Source organism: Leuresthes tenuis, unplaced genomic scaffold, assembly GCF_036924035.1.
Source record: "Leuresthes tenuis unplaced genomic scaffold, fLeuTen1.0.hap1 SCAF_20, whole genome shotgun sequence".
NCBI lineage: Eukaryota > Metazoa > Chordata > Actinopteri > Atheriniformes > Atherinopsidae > Leuresthes > Leuresthes tenuis.
The window spans coordinates 23,264,053-23,289,001 of record NW_027325374.1 but is presented as its reverse complement, the minus strand read 5'-3'; the positions used below and the strand labels follow the sequence as shown (position 1 = coordinate 23,289,001).

At 43.1% G+C, this 24,949-nt stretch overlaps 1 protein-coding gene across 2 annotated transcripts in view; it reads left to right on the top strand.

The window, feature by feature from the left end:
• The window catches only part of LOC140278099 (signal transducer and activator of transcription 5B-like), a 34,733-nt gene extending 11,017 nt beyond the window's left edge, over positions 1 to 23,716 (top strand). The window contains exons 7-19 of one of the 2 annotated variants that reach the window (XM_072373011.1): positions 7 to 158; positions 369 to 524; positions 5,482 to 5,661; positions 5,966 to 6,053; positions 10,330 to 10,452; positions 10,678 to 10,770; positions 13,809 to 14,015; positions 16,953 to 17,047; positions 17,232 to 17,374; positions 19,572 to 19,727; positions 19,924 to 19,975; positions 21,892 to 21,999; positions 22,443 to 23,716. In XM_072373011.1, coding sequence (XP_072229112.1) covers positions 7 to 158; positions 369 to 524; positions 5,482 to 5,661; positions 5,966 to 6,053; positions 10,330 to 10,452; positions 10,678 to 10,770; positions 13,809 to 14,015; positions 16,953 to 17,047; positions 17,232 to 17,374; positions 19,572 to 19,727; positions 19,924 to 19,975; positions 21,892 to 21,999; positions 22,443 to 22,566 — 1,677 coding nt within the window. In that variant the 3' untranslated portion in view covers positions 22,567 to 23,716. Of the gene's footprint in view, positions 1 to 6; positions 159 to 368; positions 525 to 5,481; positions 5,662 to 5,965; positions 6,054 to 10,329; positions 10,453 to 10,677; positions 10,771 to 13,808; positions 14,016 to 16,952; positions 17,048 to 17,231; positions 17,375 to 19,571; positions 19,728 to 19,923; positions 19,976 to 21,891; positions 22,000 to 22,365 lie in introns of both variants that reach the window. The other variant, XM_072373012.1, reaches the window with a different exon arrangement.
• Positions 23,717 to 24,949: the final 1,233 nt, after the last annotated feature.

Sequence of the window (24,949 nt, the reverse complement as noted above, 5' to 3'; positions counted from 1 at the left end):
TTGCAGGACCTGTCAGAACAGCACCAGAAGACCCTGGGGCTGCTGAGGAAACAGCAGACTCTGATCCTGGATGAGGAGCTCATTCAGTGGAAGAGGAGACAGCAGCTGGCTGGCAATGGGGGCCCACACGAGGGGGGACTGGATGTTCTTCAGTCCTGGTATCTACTGCATGTATTTATCCGACTGTTAAATTGACATATTATATTCATTTTGATGAGGGGCACAGCAACCTGCTGGTTTTGAATGAGTGGATGTCTGATGGAGGATGGAAGAATCGGACATATTTTTGGCTTCTTCTCCCAGCATTGTCACCCTTTCTATGCCCAATGGAGTTTTTTCTTCCTCCTCTCCCGGATCCCTCCCTGAAGGTGCGAGAAGCTGGCTGACTTGATCTGGCAGAACCGGCAGCAGATTCGGCGCTGTGAACATCTGACCCAGCAGCTTCCTCTTCCAGGCCCCATGGAAGAGCTGCTGAGCAAGCTCAATGCTGACATCACAGACATCATCTCCGCCCTGGTTACCAGGTGGGAAGCACAGTCAACCTTTAAATGTTTACACTCAGTCTCTCTCATCGCTGGTTTTTACTTTTTCAGAGGCTCACGTGTGCATTGGAACAGAAGGCATACCCCTGTCATGTCTTAAGGCCAAGGAAAAATATGTGTTAGGCCTTTTTCAGACATTCCGAACCTTTTGAGTTTCACATTGTTCACACTACGCAGGGTGTTTCTCTTGTGTTTAAGACATTTCAACTTGCAGCGTGCTCATACCACACGGCTGATCTGCTACAGGAGCTTATACGATTCCAAGTTTTTCCCCAGACTGAAGCCCCAACTTATCTGACTGATATCAGCAGTTACGGCTTTTATGTAGTCAAATCTCTCTACAATTACAATACATTACCCACAACACAAGCCGCTTCTGGGTACTCAGTCTGTTCTGTTCACCTGCTTGTGAAGTAGAAAGTGTTTCTTTCTCTCTGAGTTAAGACATCTCACACAGGGAACATCAGGAACTGGCTGCTCTCACCAACATTTACCCAAATTCTGCTGAATTTCCTGAATAGACTGTAGTTTCTGCATCATGATCGCCCTCATATTGCTATATGTTTGCATATTTGCCTTTTCTGTGTTTACCCTTGACCTTGTGTCACCTGACCTGTAGCTGTTCACTTACAGCTCACTCACAACTTCTCCCCTGCAGACTGTTCCAGAATATTAAACATGTTAGATTTCATTCCTGGACTGGAACGAGCCTCACAGATCTGATCTGAAGAGCTTTCGCACACAGCGATCTGTTCGAGCTGCCGAGTTGCCTCAGATCTGGGGCAATTTGCCTGAGACTTCCAACATTTGTCTGGGACATGACAATCAACCTTAAATTCTCGTGGCGTCAACGAGGCTTAAGTTAATTTCTCTGCTGAGTCTGAGCCCTATGCTTGGGTTTTGGGGTGATTTGGGGCTGTAACCAAGGATGTGTAGACACCAAAAAGTATTAGTGATTGGTTTAAATCTGTGTTATACCTTACACACAACAGAAAGTGGACAGCAGCTTATGACTGGTCTCACATCTTTATTGTTATTCTATAATGTAATCGTCAGTTCTGTCTCTCTATCCTGCCTAATTCCTCAAGTGATGGTTGGCTATGTTTTCTTACAGGTAATGTGTTTTTAAACTCGACTCAATCCAAATACAGACTCTGTCTGTATTGGCTGTCCCATTATTAGTCTCTGCATTCTAATGGATACTTCAGCAATAAATGAAAAGATGAAGGTCAGGAACAGAAAAGGATTCTGCTTAACTGGAAAATTAGAACTACTTTCAGTGTCACAGGTCGGAAAAATGTGCTCATAGAACTTATTTATTTGGAAATCCATTATATAACCAATGCTATGGATTCTGTTTGATCACCCATTATTGCCTAAATAGCCACATTCTTCACCTCAAAACCGATCTTTACTGCATATATTTTGAGTCATTATTTAATTAAAAGTAAACACAAGAAACTTGTGCTAAACACAACCAGTATTTGAAGTTTTGTTTATTTAATTTATGGTAGAAAGACTGATGTTATCGTGAATATGAATAATTTAAGACAGTTACAGCAAAACTGTCTATACCTGAGGCAGGGGAGACTAACAACTAACAAAGACTCGCAGCTCTGGGTGCCTGTCTGAGGAGGTACACTGGATAAGCTGAGGCCAGGAGAGTAAACAGGATGTTCTCCACTGAACCATCCAAAGCATACACTCAGTGGCAGGGTGATGGATCACAACAGACCCACTCAGAACTGATCAATTCTAGAGACGCATATTTGTATGCACACCAGGACAGCATGGCCAGTGGATCTGAGAGCTGACTACAACAGTCTCCCAGAACAGGAACCAGTGACCATCACAGTGGCAGACATTAAAGAGAGAGTCTCAAGTATGAAGAGTTGGCTCCAGTTAGGCAACATTGTGGATAAGATAGGTAGTCACATGACTAGCAGCGGAGTATCGGCGGCAACACCAGGGAAGCTACTGATCAACAGAACTGTCATTCAAAATTTAAAAATCAAACCTACAAATCTGTGCACCTCATGGATTGACAACAAGAAAACCTTCGACTCCATGCTGCACACATACATGTTGAAGACCCAGCTCTTCAGAGAGCATCTCCTATCTCCTATCCTAGCACCTGCTCTACGTAGCTTATTGTTAGCTTTGACGTTAGCTGTAATGTCATATCCTCATTAGTAAGTCACTTTGGATAAAAGCGTCTGTTAAATGCATAAACATGACATGCATATAGAACCAAGACATCGGGATGTCATTCGGACTAGATAAATGCAGTCGAATGATCAAAGAGAAGCAAGGTGATCATGACTGAAAGAGTTTAACAACCAGAGGGCAACACAGCAGACGTTTAGGACAGCTGCAAATACTTTGTGATTCCACTGGCAAATAGCAACCATGAAAAGGCTGCAAGGAAGTCAACTACAACCAAGTACCTACAAAGAATGAGGCAGGTCCTGAAAAGTCAGCTGAATGGAAAGAACAAAGTCCAAGCCATCAACACATACCCCCAACTGGTCATCACTACCCTGCTGGCATAATAACATGGCCAAAGGGGGAGAAAGAATCTCCTCACACTGCATGGAGAGTTTCACTCCCAAGTCCAGGACCTTTGCACACATCTCCTCCAAATGATGCATCTTCATTTTCTAATGAAAAGAACAGAGGACACGGTCTCTTTTCTGTAATTGGCTAAATATTTCAAAAGCTTCCAGTATAACTCCCATTGTAACATTATATAGAGAGGCTTTAGTTCCTTGACACAGCTAGCCCAGGTTCGAGTCCTGTGCCCCCACTCTTCCCCCTTTCCTGTCTAGTCACTGTAGAATAAAGACCACCAGTGTCAAAATACCTTTTTTTTAAAAAAAACACCAGAGGCTGAATACAGGGAACCGGTCGACCACCCTGTGGCATGGTGTGGAACAGTCGCCTGAGCAAAAACTCCCTGTGAAGTCTCAAATGACTGACATAGTAAAGCTGCTACTGCCGTCTACTGGCAAACACGAGTATAGTATAAAACAGACCAATTATTTAAGCAGCTGACTGTTATTGTTCACAAGAGAATCTCTAGTTATCACGATTATTATGAAACAATAGTAACAATAATAACCAAAAACAGCACAGCAAACTATTCTGCCACACGTCTCATTTCAAGCTGAATTAAAAAAGATATTCTGATGCAAGCCGTTACTGTTATTCAGAATTTCATATTGCCAATTAACTGTCATATATATTCTGTATTGCCAACAATGCCACAGAGCTGGGCAACACGTTAAATCTGTACATATTATCCAACAGATCCATATTTCTCCCAAATATGGTCAAATTGAAAACACAAGTTATTTCCACAGTGATAAATGAAAGGCTTTAAAAATAGGATCAGTGTGTACCTAACGTGAAGATTTTTTGTTAGACTCGCAATGAAAGGTTATAGGAAACTAATCATAATGTTAAATGTAAAGTATAGTCAAATGTCCTGGCTCTCTTTTTGGTTGTAAAATCAACCTGAAAAAATCCAAAAGTGTAGTATGAACAGTAGAAGTAGACCAAACATAGTGAGACATCTGTATTCTTTTGCCTAAAGTCATATTCGTCTTTCTCTGTAGACCCCCGTGTTTAGATCATGCTTGCATTGATAGTATATTTGAAATTTTCTAAGTAATATTTGCCAAAATATTATCTGCCCATGTTTGTTCAGCATGCTCCTAACTGGGCGGAGCCCAGCTTGACTGGATATCAGGGGGTCTGCAGAATAGGTCGAGTCTTGTTTAGGTACAGCTATAACGTGTATGGTCTGCCATAGTGATTATGTGACCCAAGGAGATCCAAGGTCACCTGGCTGAATCTCTTCTTTACCTGATTAGCTATTTAGGGGCTAGAAATCCACTTCCCATTGACTGGAATCAGCCCTATCCCACAGGTGAACACATTTGGGATCTGTCATGTACAGTCAGCCAGTCTGTCCAGTGTCATGCACTGTTTAAAAGAGCTGCAAGGCTCTTAATTGATGTGTATCTTGGCAGACTGGGTGGTCATGCAGCCTTTGTGAACCACTTTTTCATGACAACAAAAATGTTAGTTACTTTTTCTCTATCAAGAGACCTGGCGTCTGCCTTAAAAACGCTGATGTCAGACTAACAGTGGTATAGTCGACTCATACTGCTCTGTTTCCAACCTCAGTCTGATAGCTTAACACAGACCGAGGCTGAATTTACAGTCGGTAAACACAAATGCAGCCGCTTAATGTATATCTCATTTTAGATTGGTACACAAGTAGCAAACTTGATTTGCAAAAGTGTATCCACTCTAAAACAGAAACGCAAGATAAAACCACAATGTAAAGCGTAGTAAAAACTAGCTGAATATGTAGTATGTATAGTACATACTCCTGTATTTGACGGTTGGAAGCCAAGACTCCGTAAAGCCGCAAAGGTTCAACCTAGAAACCACTGTTTCAAATCACAACACCAGAGGAATCAGCCTTTTAATGAGAAAGATTGAAAAGCCTGGACCCAGCCAAAACATTTCTGCTTGTCTCCCTGGGATCCGATTTAAAAAATTAAATAAATAAATTATATATATATATATATAATTAAAAATAATAATAAAATAAAAAAAGTTTTGAACTGTTTTGAGAGCTATTGAAACCTTATTGCGTTTAAGAGAAAACTAGAAACTTTTAAGATATCATTTAACAGTTCTCCTGTTCAGACCACAATGATTCTGCTTTGAATAAAAAAAGAAAACTTTACAGGAACTTATCAGACCTATACTTTGTGTTCTATAGCTGTGGAACATTAATTAGAACTTTGAGTCTTAATACATGTGTTAGGGTGATCTTAAGTGGACGTTTTATTGATGACTTTCATTGACAGAATCTTTAATCATAACCCACTTCATCATCTCATTACCTCCTTTTATTCCTCAGCACCTTCATCATAGAGAAGCAACCACCCCAGGTGTTAAAGACCCAGACCAAGTTTGCAGCCACAGTCCGCCTTCTGGTGGGCGGGAAGCTCAATGTCCACATGAACCCACCGCAGGTCAAGGCTGTGATTGTTAGTGAGCTGCAAGCCAAAGCTTTGCTGAAGAATGAAAGTACACACAGGTGAGGGACAAAGACTTACAACGGGACATTTGCTGGATATTAAACTGTCTTAAGTGTGGTAAATGTGGATTTGTTTTATGTTGAAAATGTCCCCTTGGGCAGCCGGATTTCACAAATTGGCATTATATACATACAATTGAATAGAATTAAACTGATTTAGTATTAATTGAGTTGGATTAATTTGAATTGAAATTAGCTTGGATTAAACTTGAACTTAAAGTTGGCAGCAAACCACAGTTTTACTTATTATGTTGTTTTTAAAGTGCCTCGAGGTGACTACTCTTATTTTTTCCTGTCTTGGTAGTGAAAGCAGTGGAGAAATCCTCAATAACAATTGTGTAATGGAGTACCATCAGGCCACTGGCACCCTCAGTGCACACTTCAGAAACATGGTAAGCTGTACCATATTTACAGTACCAACTACTGTATTATCAGAGTATGTACAGTGTTTTCCGTCCTGGAGATGTCCTGGATATGTACCCCTCCATACAGTCTCCATTGATGTAAAGAGGAGCAGGAGGAACTTTGTGCCTTCTGAAATCAATGACCACCTCCTTAGTCTTCTTGGTGTTGAGGGACAAGTTGTTAGTGACACACCAGTCTGCCAGCACCTCACTTCTGTAGGCCGACTCATCCCCACCGTTGATGAGCCAGACCAGGGTCGTGTCATCTACATATTTTATTATTGTGGTGGTGGGATAGGTGTGAGTGCAGTCATGGGTGTAGATAGTGTACAGAAGAGGGCTCAGCACGCCGCCGTGTGGAGAGCCTGTGGTGAGGGTGAAGTTGGAGGAGCTGTTGGTGACAGTCTGATAGAAAGCCCTTAATCCAGTAACAGGCGGCAGAGGGGAGGTCCAGAGCAGTTAGCTTGTCGACAAGGATGTCCAGGATAATGGTATTAAAAGTTGAATTGTAATCGATGAAGAGCATCCAGACAGGAGTCCCTGGGTGTTGGTTGTGATACCAGTCTCTCAAAGCATTTGGCTACAACAGCTGTTAAGGGAACTGGCTTGTAGTCACTGAGGTTGCTGATGCATGGATGTTTGGGGATGGGGATTATGGTGGTTGACTTGAGATTTGGAGGAACAGTGGCATATAAAGATCCTGGTGAAAATTTCTGAGAGCTGGTGCGCACACATCTTAAGGACCACGCCAGGTACTCCATTAGGCCCAGCAGCCTTCCTGGTGCTCACAGATCTGAATTCACAACTCACTTGATGTTCCTGGAGTGTGAGAGTGTCTGGGTGAGCAGATATTGGTGAAGCTGTGAGGGGCAAAGAAGTTGTTTAATTCCTCTGGCAGCGATGCATCTTCGATGGTAGTCCGGCAGTTGTCTGTGTAGTTGGTGAGGTCTTTGAGCTCTTGCCACTCTTGATGGGGGTTGTTATTTGCCAGATGGTTCTCCACTTTCTTTTTGTTGGCCTCCTTGCCTCTCTCAATGCAGATTGTAAGTAAGATTTTTCCTTAAGTCTTATAAAACTCCATAAGTTCTGCCTTTATTATTGTTGCTGGGAGACTGAGCGCATTATTCCTGGTGTTTATATGAATCAGCTACACAATAATATTGTGTATTTCTTCTTTTCTTTCATTTTATAGATGAATGGCCTTGAATCAAATCACAGTGACAGAGCATAAACAACGTTCCATTTACAGTTAAAAAAGATGGAATGTTTTCCTGAAACAAAAGAACAGAATGAGTTGTTGCACAGTTGTTCAACATCCTATAGCAGTTTACACCTTCGTACAGCAGCTAGCAACGTGTTGTTATGTGATGATATATTGGTGTATTGATGTCCTTATTAGTGTGTGCAGCATCATATTCCCTGCTCATAAGGTCTTTGTTTTTAAATTCCAGGACTGCCATACATATATGTTCTTGCATATAAGTCTATAGGTTCTCCTTCACCTCACTGAATGACCAACCCTCTGAAAGAAACTGTTAAACTTTGAAATTACAGTCACCAGGGAATCATGCCTCCCTGGGCATTTCTTTCTTTCTTTCCCTGTTGTGGCAGGGACAAATGTTCATGCTTTTCTGCTGGGGTTATCCAAGGACCCCTTCTTGAACCCCTGTTCTTTGCAAAATACACCTTTTCCTTGGGCTTGGTCTTCCACTTCCAATGGCTCCTTGTATCACTGTAATGCAGATTACACTCAACTGTGTATGTCATTCTTGTCTGATTAACCCATATTTTCTCTCCGAGATATCCACGAGGATGAAAGACTAAGCTTTAGGTCATCCCAGCCGGTCAGCCCAACATATTATTAACATAAATTGCCTCTTCAAATCTCTCTCCAAAAAAGTTTGTAAGAAATCTGGATGATTGATGACCAGCTCTCCTTCTTTGGCCATGTTGATCTGTAGCTCAAGAACCCACCTGCTGGTACAGGTCAAGGTGATCTCTCACCACTACTACTACAGTGCTCTTTTAGGAGGGCTTAGAGCAGAACGTGGCTTGTGTATTGTTTTTTGTTGATTTGTTGGCTCTGGTGGCCTTTATTTACACTGGAAAGAGAACAGGAAAGTGGGCAGTTAGAGTTGGAGGACATCCAGCCACTGGCCAGGACTTGAACCCATGCCTACTGTAATGATGACTTTTTCCCTGTGTATGTAATGTGCCTGCTCAACCAGTTGGGGTGCCTTGCATCCCAAACACACTAACCAAAAAGGTCATATGTCCCTCCACTACTCGTTGACTTCCACTGGTTGTCTGAATCAAATTCAAGTTACTAATGCTGCCAACAGAGAGACTTCTGGGTCTGAGCAGATATTTAAGCCATATTAAACTCCCTCTGGACCGCTGTGTTCTGCTCAGGAACATCATCCAGTACTGCCATCCCTACAAACAAGGTAGTCTCAGTCCAGACTGTTGTAATTTGTGACTCCATGATGGTGGAATCAGCTACCAAATGCTATGAGAGCACACCTCTCTACCTTTAAGAACCTCTGAAGCGGTTGATCTTTTCAGAGTAGACCTGTCCTAACAGCTAAGCTGGAGAAGCCTCAAACTAAACAGACTGTTGTTTTGACTCAATGTTAAGAAGAGGGCTATAACTTGTGCAACTTCTTCTTTTTTTAAATCAGCTCCAGAGCAGTCTGCAGCACAGAGCCAGCCTTCTTTATAATTTTCTTTAGTTTCTTTGAGTCTCTGGCTCTAATTGAGTCTCTGGCTCTAATGATGGTCAAAGTAGATTGTACTCTCCGCCACAGACTGATAGAAGATAGAAAACATCTTGGTTCACGTACTGAATGACCTTAAGGCCTTAGGAAGTTTCCTTAAGAAGTACAGTCTGTTCTGTTCCTTCATATAGACGGCCTCAGTTTTGCATATACAGCCCACATTTTCCTCCTAAAATCCACAATCATCTATTTTGTTTTGTTTGTGTTCAAAATGAGGTTATTGTTCTCACACCATGCCACAAAGTGTTGACCAGTTCCATGAACCCAGCCTCTTGTCCATCACTGCAGAGTCATCAGAGTATTTCTGGAGATGACAGGACTTGAGTTATAAGTTAAGTCTGAGGTGTAGAGAGTGAAGAGAAACAGCGAGAGTACAGTCCCCTGTGGTGCTCCTGTGCTGCTGACCACCTTCTCAGACACGCAACTCTCCAGTCTCACAAACTGTGGTCTGTTTGTCAGGTAGTCAATGATCCAGGGGGTTGTGGAGGCATCCACCTGGATTTTCTGCAGCTTCTTACATAACAGTGCAGGCTTATTGCACTTATAAGTACACAGCTTATTTACTCCGGTAAGAACATCCATCTTACTCAAAGTTGTCGTCCACGTCGTCAAAATCTGATAAATATCCTGCCATGTTGCACAAAACTATCAGCAGCAAACTCTGTGTGAAGTTAGCCGACTGTCACAGAGCACGGAGTGAATGAGCTGTGCTGCAGCGGCGGGCGTCGATGACATCATCCCAGTAGACGAGTGTGTAGAAAGCCCTCTATAAGCCCCCCGATAGCCCCCAATAACAACAACACAGCAGCTATGAGCTAACAGAGCAATAGTACACGTTCATTCATTCATTCTTCTTAAAGTATTGGTGAAATAAAGACAGATAATGCCTTATTTAGAGGCGGCATCGTCTAAGCCCCGTTCACTCCGTTATATGGATCTCGAGGAATCTAAATATCTTCCGAAGGACGCCGACTTTCACCAAACTGTTCTCGGTGAGTAGATGAACGTATTCCATGCCAGAAATAAGGTTTAAAAATACCGGAGTTCCCCTTTAAGCAAACTGTAGTGGGTTCTGAATATTTAATTAGATTCAATTCTTTTTATTTATATAGCGCCAAATTACAACAAATGTAATCTCAAGACACTTCAATAATACAGTCCAACTCAAGACAATTGGAGTTCAATTCATTGTAATCATAATCCAATCAAATCCAATTAATTCATTTAAAAATTAATCCAATTAATTTATACAGAGCTGATTCCAAAACAATTTCCTAGCTAAGGAAACCAACAGATTGCACCGAAACTTCTCTTCGGTCCAATCACCTGTTTAATCAATATGGGCTCCATTTTAATGTTTATGCATTAACTTTTATCCAAAGCAGGGGGAGGTCAGGATTTGAACTCCGGTCACCCGCATGAAGAGCAGCAGTCTTACCTTGTATTCTAATATCTGTATTATGTCACTGCTGTTTGTCTGTTTACAGTCACTGAAGCGAATCAAGCGTTCAGATCGTCGAGGTGCAGAGTCGGTGACAGAGGAGAAGTTCACAATTCTGTTTGAGTCACAATTCAGTGTTGGGGGCAACGAGCTGGTTTTCCACGTCAAGGTAAATCAGATGGGGTGATCTTTTGCACTTGTGAATAACAGCTGAACAGCAGTGAGGTTTTTTTGCCTTCTTATTGAGAAGTCTTTGGAATTCAGCTGGAGTTTTATGGCTTTGTCTAAACCTAATACATTTCAGGATTACAACATTGTTAAAAATTGATGACTTGATTTTGCCAGACTCTTCTTCATCTGGTACTGTTCCTCTTGGTTTTTCTGTCACCTGCAGACCCTGTCCCTGCCTGTGGTTGTGATCGTTCACGGCAGTCAGGACAATAATGCCACAGCAACAGTCCTTTGGGACAACGCCTTTGCCGAGCCGGTAAGTCGACTGCTCCGGGACAGTGTGTGTTCACAACAGCTTTTAATGCTTCATCCGGTTTGCCTCCATTATTTCACTGAACACTGTTAGGATCAAGCAGGAGCTGGTTTATTTATTAGCAAATATTAATAAATGCGTGTACAAGTTCAATAAAATTATTAGTTAAATGTACTACTACTCAAAATATTTTGGTCAAAACGTGTCAATCTGGTACAAATATGACATGTACAGGACAGATTTGAAAGCTAAGAATCTGAGCAGTGACATTTGCAACCAGCAGTTATCACAGTGAAGCATACACAATGACCACAAAGCAACTTCTTTAAAATAGTACCGTTTCAAATTGGTTAAGTCAGTGGTACTTTCATTAGTAAACACAATTGTCTTCTAACCTAACACTGTACAAAGAAAACAATGTGGGTGGGTGTGTGGACCTGTGTATGGGAGAAGAGGGAGGGACCATGAGACAAAATGTCAGCCGTGATCATGTGATGGTGAGGGCACAAGATGGCGGTTGTGACCATGTGCTAAATAAGTCATGTGTTAGCCAGAGAAGCTACAACAATGGGGGACATGTAGCCCACATGTTATTTGGAGCTCTCTGCTTTGTCTGTGTGTACCAGCATGTGAACGTGAAAGGCAGCCATGCCACCTCATGACAAATCCACTTCTGGTTAACATCCATCCATCCATTGTCATCCGCTCATCTGAGATCAGGTCACAGAACCAACAGGTCCAGGAGAGAAACCCAGACACCCCTCTCCCTGGCGACACTATCCAGCTCCTCCTGGGGGATCCCGAGATATTCCCAGGCCAGAAGGGATATATAATCCCTCCAGTAAGTCCTGGGTCTGTCCCGGGGCCTCCGTCCAGTGGGACGTGCCCGGAAAACCTCCAAAGTGAGGTGACCTGGAGGCATCCTAACCAGATGCCTGAACCATGTCAGCTTACTCCTTTCTATGTGGAAGAGCAGCGGCTCTACTCCGAGCTCCCTCTGAATGGTGGAGCTCCTCCCCCTATCTCTAAGGCTAAGCCCAGCCCCCCTCTGAAGGAAACTCAGTTCAGCCGCTTGTATCCACGACCTCATTCTTTGGGTCAGAACCCAGATCTGTGACCACAGGTGAGGGTTGGAACAAAGATGGAGCAGTAAATTGAAAGTTTTGTCTTCCAGCTCAGCTCCCTCTGTAGAGGGAGAGCAGAACAGACCGGAGCAGCGCCCTCATTACTGCTGATGAAGCCCCAATCCATCTGTCCATCTCTAACTCCAACTCACCATCACTGAGAACAAGATCCAGAGATACTGAAACTCCACCAGCTGAGGTAGAGACTGAAGCCAACAGAACCACATCCACAGAAAGCAGAGATGTGACCCTGAGGTTCTAAAACCAGACGCCCTCCTCTCCACAACTACGCCTCCAGATCCTGTCCATGAAAACCACAAACAGGATCGGTGATGAGGGGCAGCCCTGATGGAGTCCAACATGCACCAGAAGCCTTTGGTTTTAAGCTTTGGTTATACTGAGACCGGATAGTGACCCCGGTACCCCATACTCCCTCAGCACTCCCCACAGAATCCCTTGGGGACCACGGTTGTAAGCCTTTCCCAAGTCTACAAACACATCTGGACTGGATGGTCAAACTCCCATGATCCCCTCAGTAACTCTGCAGTGATAAAGATCTGGTCCGCTGTTCCCAACCTGGCTGAAAAACACACTGCTCCTCCTGAACCTGAGGTTCAGCAATCCGCTGGAGCCTCCTCTCCAACACCCTGATGTAAACTTTCCCGGGGAGGCGGAGTAGTGCGATTTATTTTTTTCTTGTTACGACGGCCATGGCTCAGTGGTGAGTGTGGGTCGTCCAATAACCTGAAGGTTGGCAGTTCGATTCCCACTCTCACCGCTCAAAGATTGTCCTGTCATGGCTGCCCTTGATCCCCGGGCTCTGTGAATGACTGCTCCAGTGTGACCCTGTGCATGTGTGTGTCAACAGGTGCCAACCTGGATGGGCTAAAAGCGGAGGACAAATTTCATGTGTTTGCATGACAATAAATCTGATCTTAAATTAATTCTTCACTTTTTTTGCCCACCATAGCTTGTGTTGTCGCTCCCCAGTTGGTTGAAGCAGTCATTAAAGTTCCAGTGTACATTGTGGTGATTAGCCCCTGATCCTGTACACCCCCCTTCCAGAAATGACTCAGTACTCACAGGGATTGACACACAGTGTGTACATTGCTCCCTGGTGATGTGGTAAAAATCACCCTGGCATGGAGAGCCACTGCATTCTACAAACGCATCTCTTGTTGATGAAAATGAAGACTTGGGAGCCAACACAGTCTCTACCAGATCCCACTGGTCAAAGAGAACCTCGGTACTGGAGCAGAAGTAAATAAAATACTAAGCTGTGTTGATATTTGGAGGTCTCACTCCTCTCAGAAAAACATTGAACTGAATGGAAGAAGTAACTAAAAGGAGAGGGACATCTGGATAAGAGACTGCAAGAGCACTGACTTTGGGTCTGAGGGAAACGTGTAAAATTGCATTATTGTTGATTTATTTATTTTACACTCTTGTAAATACACTGCAAAACTCATATTGTTGTGTTGAGTGTGATTTCTTGTTATTTCTGATGTGCAAGGATGGGGGAAAATCTTAAATGTACAGAGGGTTTCTGCTTTTAATCTTCTTCCAGAAATGGTCCCCTCACATTTATGATCGATTACATCCTAAAAATATCAGAGGGCAGCTGTTTTAATCCAAATATCTTCAGTAGGAACCTTTATTTACTAACTCATTTAAAGTTGGAGTGCATCCAGTTATTTAGATCAAAGTATTATTTTGTTATTTTCTCCGTTATTAATTTTAATCTCCAAATAGTGAGAATGTTTATTAGAATTTAACACAATTTAACAATTTCTGTTTTGTCCAAGCAATAGTCCCAAACTCTAAATTGTCCCAGAAGAGCATACCTTGGCATTTAAACATCTGTGATCAGCAAAGCTTGACCCACACTTACCTCATCACACTGTCATTCCGCCCCAGGGTCGCGTGCCATTCATTGTGCCTGACAAGGTGCTGTGGCCTCAGCTGTGCGAGGCCCTTGATATGAAGTACAAGGCAGAGATGCACAGTGGGCGGGGCCTAACAGAAGACAACCTGGTTTTCCTGGCACAGAAGGCTTTTACAAACAGCAGCAACAACCCTGAGGATTACCACACCGTGACTATATCCTGGGCCCAGTTCAACCGGGTGAGGCCTGCACATCTACCAGCTAAGTTCCCACACATGTTGTCAGGCTTGAAAATCCGACAGATGGCATCATTAGCCTCATCCTGAGGAAACATCATTTACTGAGTTTTGTTACTTTGTCGTTCATAAAACAGATCATTAAGAGTGAAATATTTTCTGAAATTGTGAACAAACAAAGTATTGGAGTTGGAACTGTAGATACAGCCAGTAGAAACAGTCTGATAGCAAAATGTAGAACAACCTTTGGTTAGTGAGAGGAATAAAATGATGGAATGCATTAACATCTGAACACGCACACAAAGAAATGGTTGAAACTGAAACACTCAAACATACACACACACACACACACACACACACACACACTGTATTTTTCTTTCCAGCTGGTGCTACTTCCTGTCTTTGATGTTTTTACATTTTCTAACAGTCTGTTTTTAATCCTGGAAGTCTAACCTGGGCGGCTGTAGCTCAGGAAGAAGAGACACTGGACAAGACACTGAACCCCACTGAACCCCACGTTGTCTCCCAGTGTATCACTGGGGTATGAATGTGGGTGAATGATTAGAAAGCACGTAGTTATGAATTAAGATGTGCTGTATGAATGTGTGTGAGTGGGGTGAATGTGGCATGTAGTGAAGCGCTTTGAGTAGTCAGTTAGACTAGAAAAGGGCTATACAAGTACAAGTCCATTTACCATTTAACCAGGGAAGGGGGTTCCATATTAGCCTCGACCAGAAACCTGTATGCATTCCTATGCTTTATGCATTTGTCCCTGTTAGACAAACATCTAAATGAATATCTGCACACACACTTTCACTTGTTTAAGACCTTATCTATTTGATGTTATTAGCTGATCTTTTTGTCCTGATTTGTGAAACAGACCACTTTAACCATTTTACTGTTTTTAAAGGATTTTTCTTGTTTTAATGCTTTTAAACATTTTCTCATTACCTGCGATTTTTAACATGTTTTGGTAGATATATGTTGTTGTTTGTCTGGCTGCAAAATTAATAAATTAAAACCTACAGGTACAGATGTACATATTCATCAGAGATTGAAACACAATTTAGAACAATGGATGCACCGATCCTACATTTGGTCCAGATATTGACAAAATATACGAATCGGTTATCGGAAAGTACAGTCGATCCATGGGACCGATCCATTTTTTTCATTTTTTAAAATTTTTTTTACTTACTTCTCAACAAGTACATTAAAAAAATCACAGAGAATCACACAGCTTATATGAGAGACTGCACTAACTATTGCGGGTCCCCGCCCCCCTTGAAGAAACGGACAATCTGGCCTGCTTGTTGTCTGTTTCTCTGCACTCTGTAGGATGCTATTTACATTTTACACCTTTCATTCAAATAAGCTAACATCGCTGCCACAGATGTTTATTTTCATCTATGATATCTACATTTATCTTCCAAAATGAAGCTATCCAGCCCGCGGTTAATCTCCAAAAAGCTGCAGGTAAATTAATTAGTTACGGCGGCGGAGTTACGGGGAGAGGGGGGTTGGGCGGGGGGGTCACTTCCTGTTTAAAAATAAAAGCGCTAATTCTATTCTTATGGTTTTGTTTATAATAAAAAAAACGGGTGTTTTATTTTTGTGACCAGAAGTGCATTATTCACTACGGCTGGCTTGGGTAGCAAAAACTATCAAATCAAACTCTTTTTCAGAAAGCTAAGGAAAATCAAGTGCTCTGACCACAGATGCACAATGTGCCGTTGAGCCCAGTCCAGCCCAAGCAGGTCCTGCCCTTCCCAGCCCAACCTGTCCTGTCCAGCACAACCCCGCACAGCCCAGCCCTTCAATGAGTGTTTCTGTTTTTATTGTTCTGTTGTGTTTTAATTAAATTAAATTGTTCTATTCATTACCTTGAGGTTTACTTTTAGCTCAGTGTACAGAGTTGTTGAATGTACATTTTCAATGTAAAAGCTTTTCTGAAAAAAAAGATATTTATTCTGTTTCAGTGTTCTGTTCTATTTATTCAAATTTATTTCTTTTCTTTTCTTATCAGCTGGTTCACACATTTTATTAACAAATAAACAATGGTTCATTCCTTATATGTAGATCTATTATTTTGTTTCATTTTCGGATTAGTTAGCAAATATTTAAGTCAAACCTGAGGCCTTCCACATAGTGAGGTATACAGTTTGTAAATTCAACAATGGTATCAGGTATTGACCGTTATGTAAGACCCAGATATTGGAATTGGTATCGGAATCAAAAAAGCTGGATCAGTGCATCCCGACTTAGAGCCGTATGATTATCATCTCTGTCTCACAGATGAAGCCTCAGTTAACTCCTCAGTTCTGTTTCACACCAACATGGAAATAAGTTATTATCACATAAAAATGTTTGCTCAGTTTTAGCAAATTTCACAGCAGAATGGAAGTTTGTAGCCTTCCAAAATGTTCTGTTATTTATACAACGTGCATTATGTTGCACCTGTGCTGATTTCACACGTTCACATTCTTTAAAAATGTAACTCTGTGTTACAGATCAACAAGGACATTTTTCTTTGTTGTTCTTTCTTCTTGTGAGCATGTTTGTTCATCACATGTGTCATAGAGTGGAAAAATATGTGGTCTTATTCTTGTTTATTCATTTTTGGTGGCTTCTGAATGAGTTGTCTGTCAGCCTCTACAGCGTGACAACAAGTTCACGTTTACAGCTGTGCACGGTTCAGACTGGGTTTGATGTAATGAAAGGGTTGGTACATACCACAACTGTAGGGGAGCCAAAGAGAACAAGAATTGCCAATTTTCTTTGTAATATTAAATACTTGTGAAGCCCACTGGGCTGCTGGCCTGAATAAACTCTGCAGAGGAATGTTTTTCCTGTCTTGCTTCACACTGAGGCGGTATGAACGTGACCTGTCTAAGTGAGTTGATGTGTGTGTAACACGCTGACAGTGTTTGATGTCTACAGGAAAACTTGCCCGGACGCAGCTTCACTTTCTGGCAGTGGTTTGATGGAGTTGTCGAGCTCATGAAGAAGCATCTTAAACCTCACTGGAATGATGGGTAATGAATCATGTGAACACTGGCAGTATGTTTCATTTATTGAAATAGAATTAGGATGCAGCTTGCACCGTTTTTTCACTGGCTTCATAACTTTTAACGTCTGAAAAGGGTTAAACGTGATTAGAGAAGGTTTGCTGTAGACTTTACCTGTGATTAAAGTGTGTGTTTGTGTGTGTGCTCGTAGGGCCATCCTTGGTTTTGTGAACAAGCAACAGGCACAGGACATGCTCCTGTCTAAACCAAATGGCACCTTCCTACTGAGATTCAGTGACTCAGAGATTGGAGGCATCACTATTGCCTGGGTGGCTGAAAATCCCAACAAACAAGGTGAAAACTGTTCTGCTGTCAGCTCCTTTTCCAGCTGTTGCAGAAGAGCAATCTGCACACGTGTGACTACTGGCCTCTCATTGAACACCCGTCGTCTTTATTGATCTCTTCAAACGTGTGCACAGCAGAGAACAGACTAGGGCTGCATGGTGTATCAGTTGGGTTTTGATGGTGACAGCAGCAGACTTTGTGGTGGATGAGAACTGCTGGCAATATAAGAGGCAGAGTGTCTGTAGGACACACGAGTGCGCTCAGAACAAGCTGACCTCACAGGAACATCTCAGAAAGGAAGAGTGGTCCACTACCAATCGGCTTCCCCGACCCACATGTTGAAGTGTCTTTGGTTAAGACACTGAACCCCACATTATCTCGAATGTGCCCATCAGTGTGGGAATGTGCACAGCCTGGAATGCTTTCTTTCAGTCAGTAACTCCTGAACTAGACGGATCTCACAGCTTTGCTGCTGCAGAGCTCAGTCATGTCAGGGAACTGTGTGCGAGTTGCCTGCAGCTACATCACCAGCAGGTCTCACCCAGCACAAAGTCTGCTGCTGGTGTAAGACTGAATTCACCACTGATGTCATCATGCTGCATTTCTGCTACTAACATGGAAGTAAACTGGTTGTCATTTTCCATCACAATCTCGGAGGGAAGTCTATTCATTTCCTGTTTTTTTAGGCCTCTTTTTTTAATACGGAGATGTTTAAAACTTCCTTTTTAAAACAGACACTGTTGCTAATGAGTGACATGCATCCTCTGCATATTTGGTTGCATGAAGAAAGGCAGATGACTGGAAATATGACTTAGTTTGTTTTTCTGAGCGATAGCAGAGCCACCTGCTGCATCAGACTAGTCTCACTCGGTCTGAGTCAGAGGAAGTCTTCTCAGCCCTCTTGCTGTCCCCATCTGTTCAAGGGTTCATCATCAACCTTCATCTTTCCCTTCATTTACTGACCATTACCCCGAGTCTGTGCATCTCTGCCACCTCTCCCGTCTCATGTTTGACACAACACTGAGAGTGAGCCACAGTTGGGCCATTAGGCTGCAGTTTTGTCCCCAGTGGGGAAAGATTCTGAGGATGCCTCCATCAGAGGCACGGACGGGGCTTCTCCTCCAGTGTTCAGTGAGTTAAAACCACCTGTACAGAATTTTGATTTATAAGTATTTTTGTAGTGTTAATTTTAATGCGGCTGCACCACACTATGCAGATGATATTCAGTTATATATTTCTTTTAAACCCAATGATGTTTTAAAGGTAAAGTTCTTGCTTAGGTGCTTAGATTCTGTCAGAAGTTGGATGGCTGACATTTTTCTTCAACTTAATGCAGAGAAAACTGAAGTCCTGATAGGTTTTTACCTAAAATAATGCAGACTCTCGGCCCTCTCGCTTCATTTGTTAAACCCTCAGTTCGGAACCTCGAGGTAACTCTTGACCCAGCATTGACTTTGGATGCTCATGTTAAATCACTGATTCGCTGTTGTTTTTATCATTTAGAAAATATTGCCAAGCTAAGTCACACTGTGTCACGCTCTGAGATGGAAATGATCATATTTTGTCACATCTAGATTATTGTAATTTTATATTCACTTGCCTGAGTAAAAAAATCACTGGAACGTCTTCAGGTTGTACAGAACACTGCTGCCAGGCTTGTAACAAAATCTTCCAAGTATTCTCATGTCACTCCGTTGCTAACTCAGCTTCACGGGCTTCTGCCCACTACAGAGTACATTTCAACATGTTGGTTTTAACATTTAGAACTCTCCATGGACAAGCACCAATCAGAGACCTTTAACAGCCTTATGTCCCCAGCAGGTCCCTGAGGTCATGTGATCAGGGTCTGCTGGCTGATTGTGGAACTCCCCTCCACTGAGCCTGAGGTCCGTGGACTCTGTGATCTCTCTCAAAAAGCAGCTGAAAAGCCATCTTTTTAACTGGCTTTTGTTGTTGTTTTGATATTTTTCATGTTTCCTGTATTTCATTGTCAAACACTTTGTGATTTTTGTTTTGAAAGGTGCTGTATGAATAAAACTTGACTTTACTTTCCAACATAAATCCAGTCAGTGAAAACGGTGACATTCTGTGCATATAAACATGTTACTCAGTTTTATGTCACAGGAGTATTTGTGAGCTGTGAGGAGCTCTAAGTCAGACATCTTACTGTATTGCTCCATTGTTCATAGATAATTGTTTGTTTAAGGTGAGAGGCTAGTCTGGAATCTGCTGCCCTATACAACCAAGGACTTCTCTATTCGCTCTCTGGCTGACCGCATCAGTGACTTGAACCATCTTCTGTTTCTCTACCCCGACCGGCACAAAGATGAGGTCTTTGCCAAGTACTACACTCCTCCACTTTGTATGTATTAACTTTCCTCTCAGCCTTTCATTTCCATCTGTAAATAAGATGCTTTGTCGCCCCTCATGGAAGTGAATAATGACTTTTTCTATGAAATGCAGGGACACCTCTAAAGGCTACTGAGATAAGCTTGTTAGATGAGTGGCACTGTAAAGCTGAAGGTTCTCTAACTAAAGCCACTATTTCTCTCTGACAGCAAAAGCAGTGGATGGATACGTAAAGCCAGAGATCAAACAAGTTGTGCCAGAGTAAGTTGTTGTTTTTTCTCTACTTGAGGGACTCTAGTATCACCGACACTGATTAGAGTGGAAGTAAAAAGTTGAATGTGGTGTGTGAAACTGTATACAATGACAACTTCAGCTGTGTAAAATGCAACCTCATCAACCACCATCACTCACAATCGAATATTGTGACAGTTTGACTTGGCATTTGCTGTTTCTTGAAGTGAGATGGCCGCCAGGTCTGACACAGAACATCGTTGACTGTCTTGTCTTTAGTCTCTTTACTCAGAGAAATTGAAGTCTCCACACATTGAACAAAATATTAAACCCAACAAGCACAAATGTTCTTATATTACAACTGAAAACCCACAGAACACTCATCTCAAAGTTCCGGTATACAAATCTTCTTCAATAAATCCACAAGGAACATATCTCCACAATGTTCAGTAAGGTTGAAGGGGGTACTCCCTGTGGCACTGCTGAGTCAGACACCATTTTCCTGGGAGAGCTGCAGGCTTCTCAACAGCTCCTGAGGAGTATGGCTAATGTCAGATGGATCCTTGTGAGCATTCACCTCCACTCATGGTGTCAGTAGTAGATGAACGATGTCAGGACTGAAATGGAATACAGAGTCCTGTTTCCTGCACTGCTCATCTGAACGTGGATGAATAGAATGTAGCAATATGAATGAGATGCAGTGGTGAGGTGTGGAGCTGGCTGTGAATGGGGGTATTCCCAAGGGTTTTGATAACTGACAAGTATTTTTCTTTTTGGAAGCCACCCACCAGCTTCATGTCCACAGTGGAAAGATGATCAAAACACAACTCATCACACCAAATTAACAGAAACTCTCAATAGAGGAGATGCGCTTCTGACATTAGATGACACGATGCAGTTCAATTATTCATGTGTATATGAGAAATAAAGATGGGCAAAGGTTCCACAATCTGTAAAAAACTGTGGGGTGATTTCAGGAAAATGTTCCTCAATGTAAAACTGTGAAGACTGAATATTCCATCAGTAAAAGATTCAGGGAATCTGGAGACATCTCTGTGCTGAAGGGACACATCAGTCCTGGATGTCTGTGACCTTCAGGCCCTCAGGCAGCACACCTGATTCTGTCCTGGAAATCACTGCATGGGCTCAGGAACACTTCCAGGAATCACTGTCTGTGAACACAGCTCACTGTAACATCCACAGATGCAGGTTAAAGCTCCATCAGGCAGAGAAGAATGTGAACATGATCCAGAAACACTGCTGTCTTCTCTGGACCAAAGCTCATTTAGAATGACTGAGACAAAGTGCAAGATTTAAGATCTTTTTGGAAATGATCCTCCAAACGAAAGAAGGGAGGGTTAGGGTTGGGGATTATCCGGCTTCTCATCAGGGTTACATCTGATTCAACAGCATGGCTTGATAGTAGCAGAGTCTGGGTGCTGGACTGACCTGCCTGCAGTCAAGTGGTCTTCTTAAGTCTACACAGCTGTTTGGTCCCAACACGTTGATTTCTCTTACTGTCACTACTAAACATCGCTGTGAGTTCTGCTGTTGATTTTCTTTGATTTCATTTCACCAACATTGACGTAATCTGATTTTCTTTTTGGAAGATGATGGTTCACCATCTATAAGAACACATGAGGAGCGTTGTGGGGGGTCCAGAACACTTTGACACATGGAGGGCTGCGTCAGCTCTGAGCCCTGTTGTGCCTTATTTCTAAAACAATTCAAACGACAAAGCATCTACATTTTTAAAACAACAGTCCAATGCTTGTGCCTGTCAGGAGGTTCACCGTTGGGCTTGTTCTACACCATCAGAAACCCTAGACATGAGCTTTTCCACCGTACAGTGGTTATTATCAGTCAGTAGAGCTGCAGTAAATGGGAATGATTTTGGCCAGTAAAGAGAAGGCTGAGGTAATAGCACTGCTCCGTGTGTCTTGCAGATTCACCAGCCCCAACCCTGAACCCAGTGGAGGCGCTTCTGCGTTCATGGAGCACACGGCTTCTCCTTCTGTGAGCCACTCCAGCAGCTTCCCCGTCTACCCCTCCATGTAAGCACGTCCTCGCTCCTTCAGAAGGACTGCTGGTGCTTTTTGTTTCCTTTGATTGCATGAAGCATTTAGTTGAACACACATGAGGGCATTGTAGAAGTACACTGAGCTGACTTTCATCAGTAAAAACAGTATACAGAAGACGCAGAGACTCTGTCAGACATCCTGAATGCTATCAAAAAGGTTCTGGGTAAACACAAATGTTTTTTAATTCACATATTCCATAATTCTGCAGTTATGACAGACCTCTGTAATATTTTCCCAGAATGCTTACAGTTTGACATTTCCAGAATATGTTTGGTTTACTTCCTCAATCCCATATAGTATGTTGCCATGGTGATGCAATCAGAAAAGGTTACACCTCAGTTCTGTAACAGATGTGCTGGGCTCTGACACTGAGTGAGCTCCATCATTAAACTCCTCCTCTGCTGTCCAACTGTTAGCACCGACAACATGCTGGATCCAGACGGGGACTTTGACCTGGAGGACACGATGGACGTGGCTCGTCATGTGGAGGAGCTGCTTCGCAGGCCCATGGCCAACCAGTGGAGCGGCCAGCAGTCCTGAACCTTTCCACACATCAAACCTCTTTACTCGGGCAGGTCAGCTACTGTGGCAGATCCACATCACAGTGAACTGTTAATGTGGAGAGAAGAATTGTGGTATGAACAGTAACCATCATCACTTCCATGTAGCAGAAGTCCTCTCAGGCTTGTTGTGGTTCCTCAGGGCTGCCATCTGGATCAGATTGGTGTTTTTCTAGAAAACTGGGACATTTTGAATATATGTGCCTGATGAGTTTCAGATGGCACCAGGAGACCTACAGAATGGATGTTTACACCACCTCACATCTGCATCACACAGGGTTTTGTCAGAATAATGTGTGCATGCTACACTGAGCTGAGAAAACAGACAATAAAAAACTGCTGTCTGGTGCAACTGATGAGGGCTGAACATCCAATATAGAACAACAATATAGTTTTGGCACAATGCAGTCAGAACGTTTTGAGGTTCGAGTTTTAAATGGTGAAAATGTACTCTCCTGGGGCCAGATGTTTAAATCAAGTGTACATCTAAATCTGAATGTCATTTTATTTGTTGGTTGACATAGTGTGTATAGACCATGTGCTTTTTATCTATATTCCTATACTGTCTGTCAACTCTGTAAATTGTCTTAATATCTTCCTCCTCTCTGCCTGCAGCCTCAGAGAAAAATGGATTTAACAGGCTCAAAGGTTGTGTGGGTGCATACTAAAGACAGAGACAGAGGGGGTTGGAAGGGTGCACTGCACACAGTTCCAATGTAAAAGTTAAGAAAAAAAGACATTAGCTCAGCATTTTGGGAAGATACTGTGAGTCCCAGTCTGCCCCCATCAGGACGGCTGCCATGTTTTCATGGGGAGGTAGAGACACTGGCTGTTTGGGCCATGGCTGAAAGTGTGAATGTCTAACTGTGACATGGTTTTATTGGCCGGCCCTGCGTACACCTGGCATGTCTACATGTTTTACAGCAGTGTAACCCTTTTATATTTTCACAGAGCTTTACTAGTATGATTGTGATTTTTTTTCTTTCTGATTTTGTTTCTTATTTTTCATTTTTGTAATAAACTTTTACTCATGACTGTGATGGCTGTAGAATACGTCTCTAATGAGGCTTTGGAAAAGAGAATAAATGTTAGGATGTTAACCTGATTTTCTGCCACAGTATTGGCTCAACCATCTGAAGCCCCCTCCACATGGTCTGTGTGTCCATCTGAAGCCCCCTCCACATGGTCTGTGTGTCCATCTGAAGCCCCCTCCACATGGTCTTTGTCCATCTGAAGCCCCCTCCACATGGTCTGTGTGTCCATCTGAAGCCCCCTCCACATGGTCTGTGTGTCCATCTGAAGCCCCCTCCACATGGTCTTTGTCCATCTGAAGCCCCCTCCACATGGTCTGTGTGTCCATCTGAAGCCCCCTCCACATGGTCTGTGTCCATCTGAAGCCCCCTCCACATGGTCTCTGTCCATCTGAAGCCCCCTCCACATGGTCTGTGTCCATCTGAAGCCATCTCTACATGGTCTGTGTGTCCATCTGAAGCCCCCTCCACATGGTCTCTGTCCATCTGAAGCCCCCTCCACATGGTCTGTGTCCATCTGAAGCCCCCTCCACATGGTCTCTGTCCATCTGAAGCCCCCTCCACATGGTCTGTGTCCATCTGAAGCCATCTCTACATGGTCTGTGTGTCCATCTGAAGCCCCCTCCACATGGTCTCTGTCCATCTGAAGCCCCCTCCACATGGTCTGTGTGTCCATCTGAAGCCCCCTCCACATGGTCTTTGTCCATCTGAAGCCCCCTCCACATGGTCTGTGTGTCCATCTGAAGCCCCCTCCACATGGTCTGTGTCCATCTGAAGCCCCCTCCACATGGTCTCTGTCCATCTGAAGCCCCCTCCACATGGTCTGTGTCCATCTGAAGCCATCTCTACATGGTCTGTGTGTCCATCTGAAGCCCCCTCCACATGGTCTCTGTCCATCTGAAGCCCCCTCCACATGGTCTGTGTCCATCTGAAGCCCCCTCCACATGGTCTCTGTCCATCTGAAGCCCCCTCCACATGGTCTGTGTCCATCTGAAGCCATCTCTACATGGTCTGTGTGTCCATCTGAAGCCCCCTCCACATGGTCTCTGTCCATCTGAAGCCCCCTCCACATGGTCTGTGTGTCCATCTGAAGCCCCCTCCACTTGGTCTGTGTGTCCATCTGAAGCCCCCTCTACGTGGTCTCTGTCCATTTCTAAACGAGAATCCTGCCTCCACACATCTTTAGTCATGAATCTCCACACTTTTATGCATATGCTCCTTCGTGTGTAATTCTGCCAGCTGTTGAGGCAGCATGAAAGGAGAAATGGAACAAAATAACTTCTTAGCTGTTGAGCAGTTCAAATAGTAGATCAAATGTTGAGAACTTCCGTG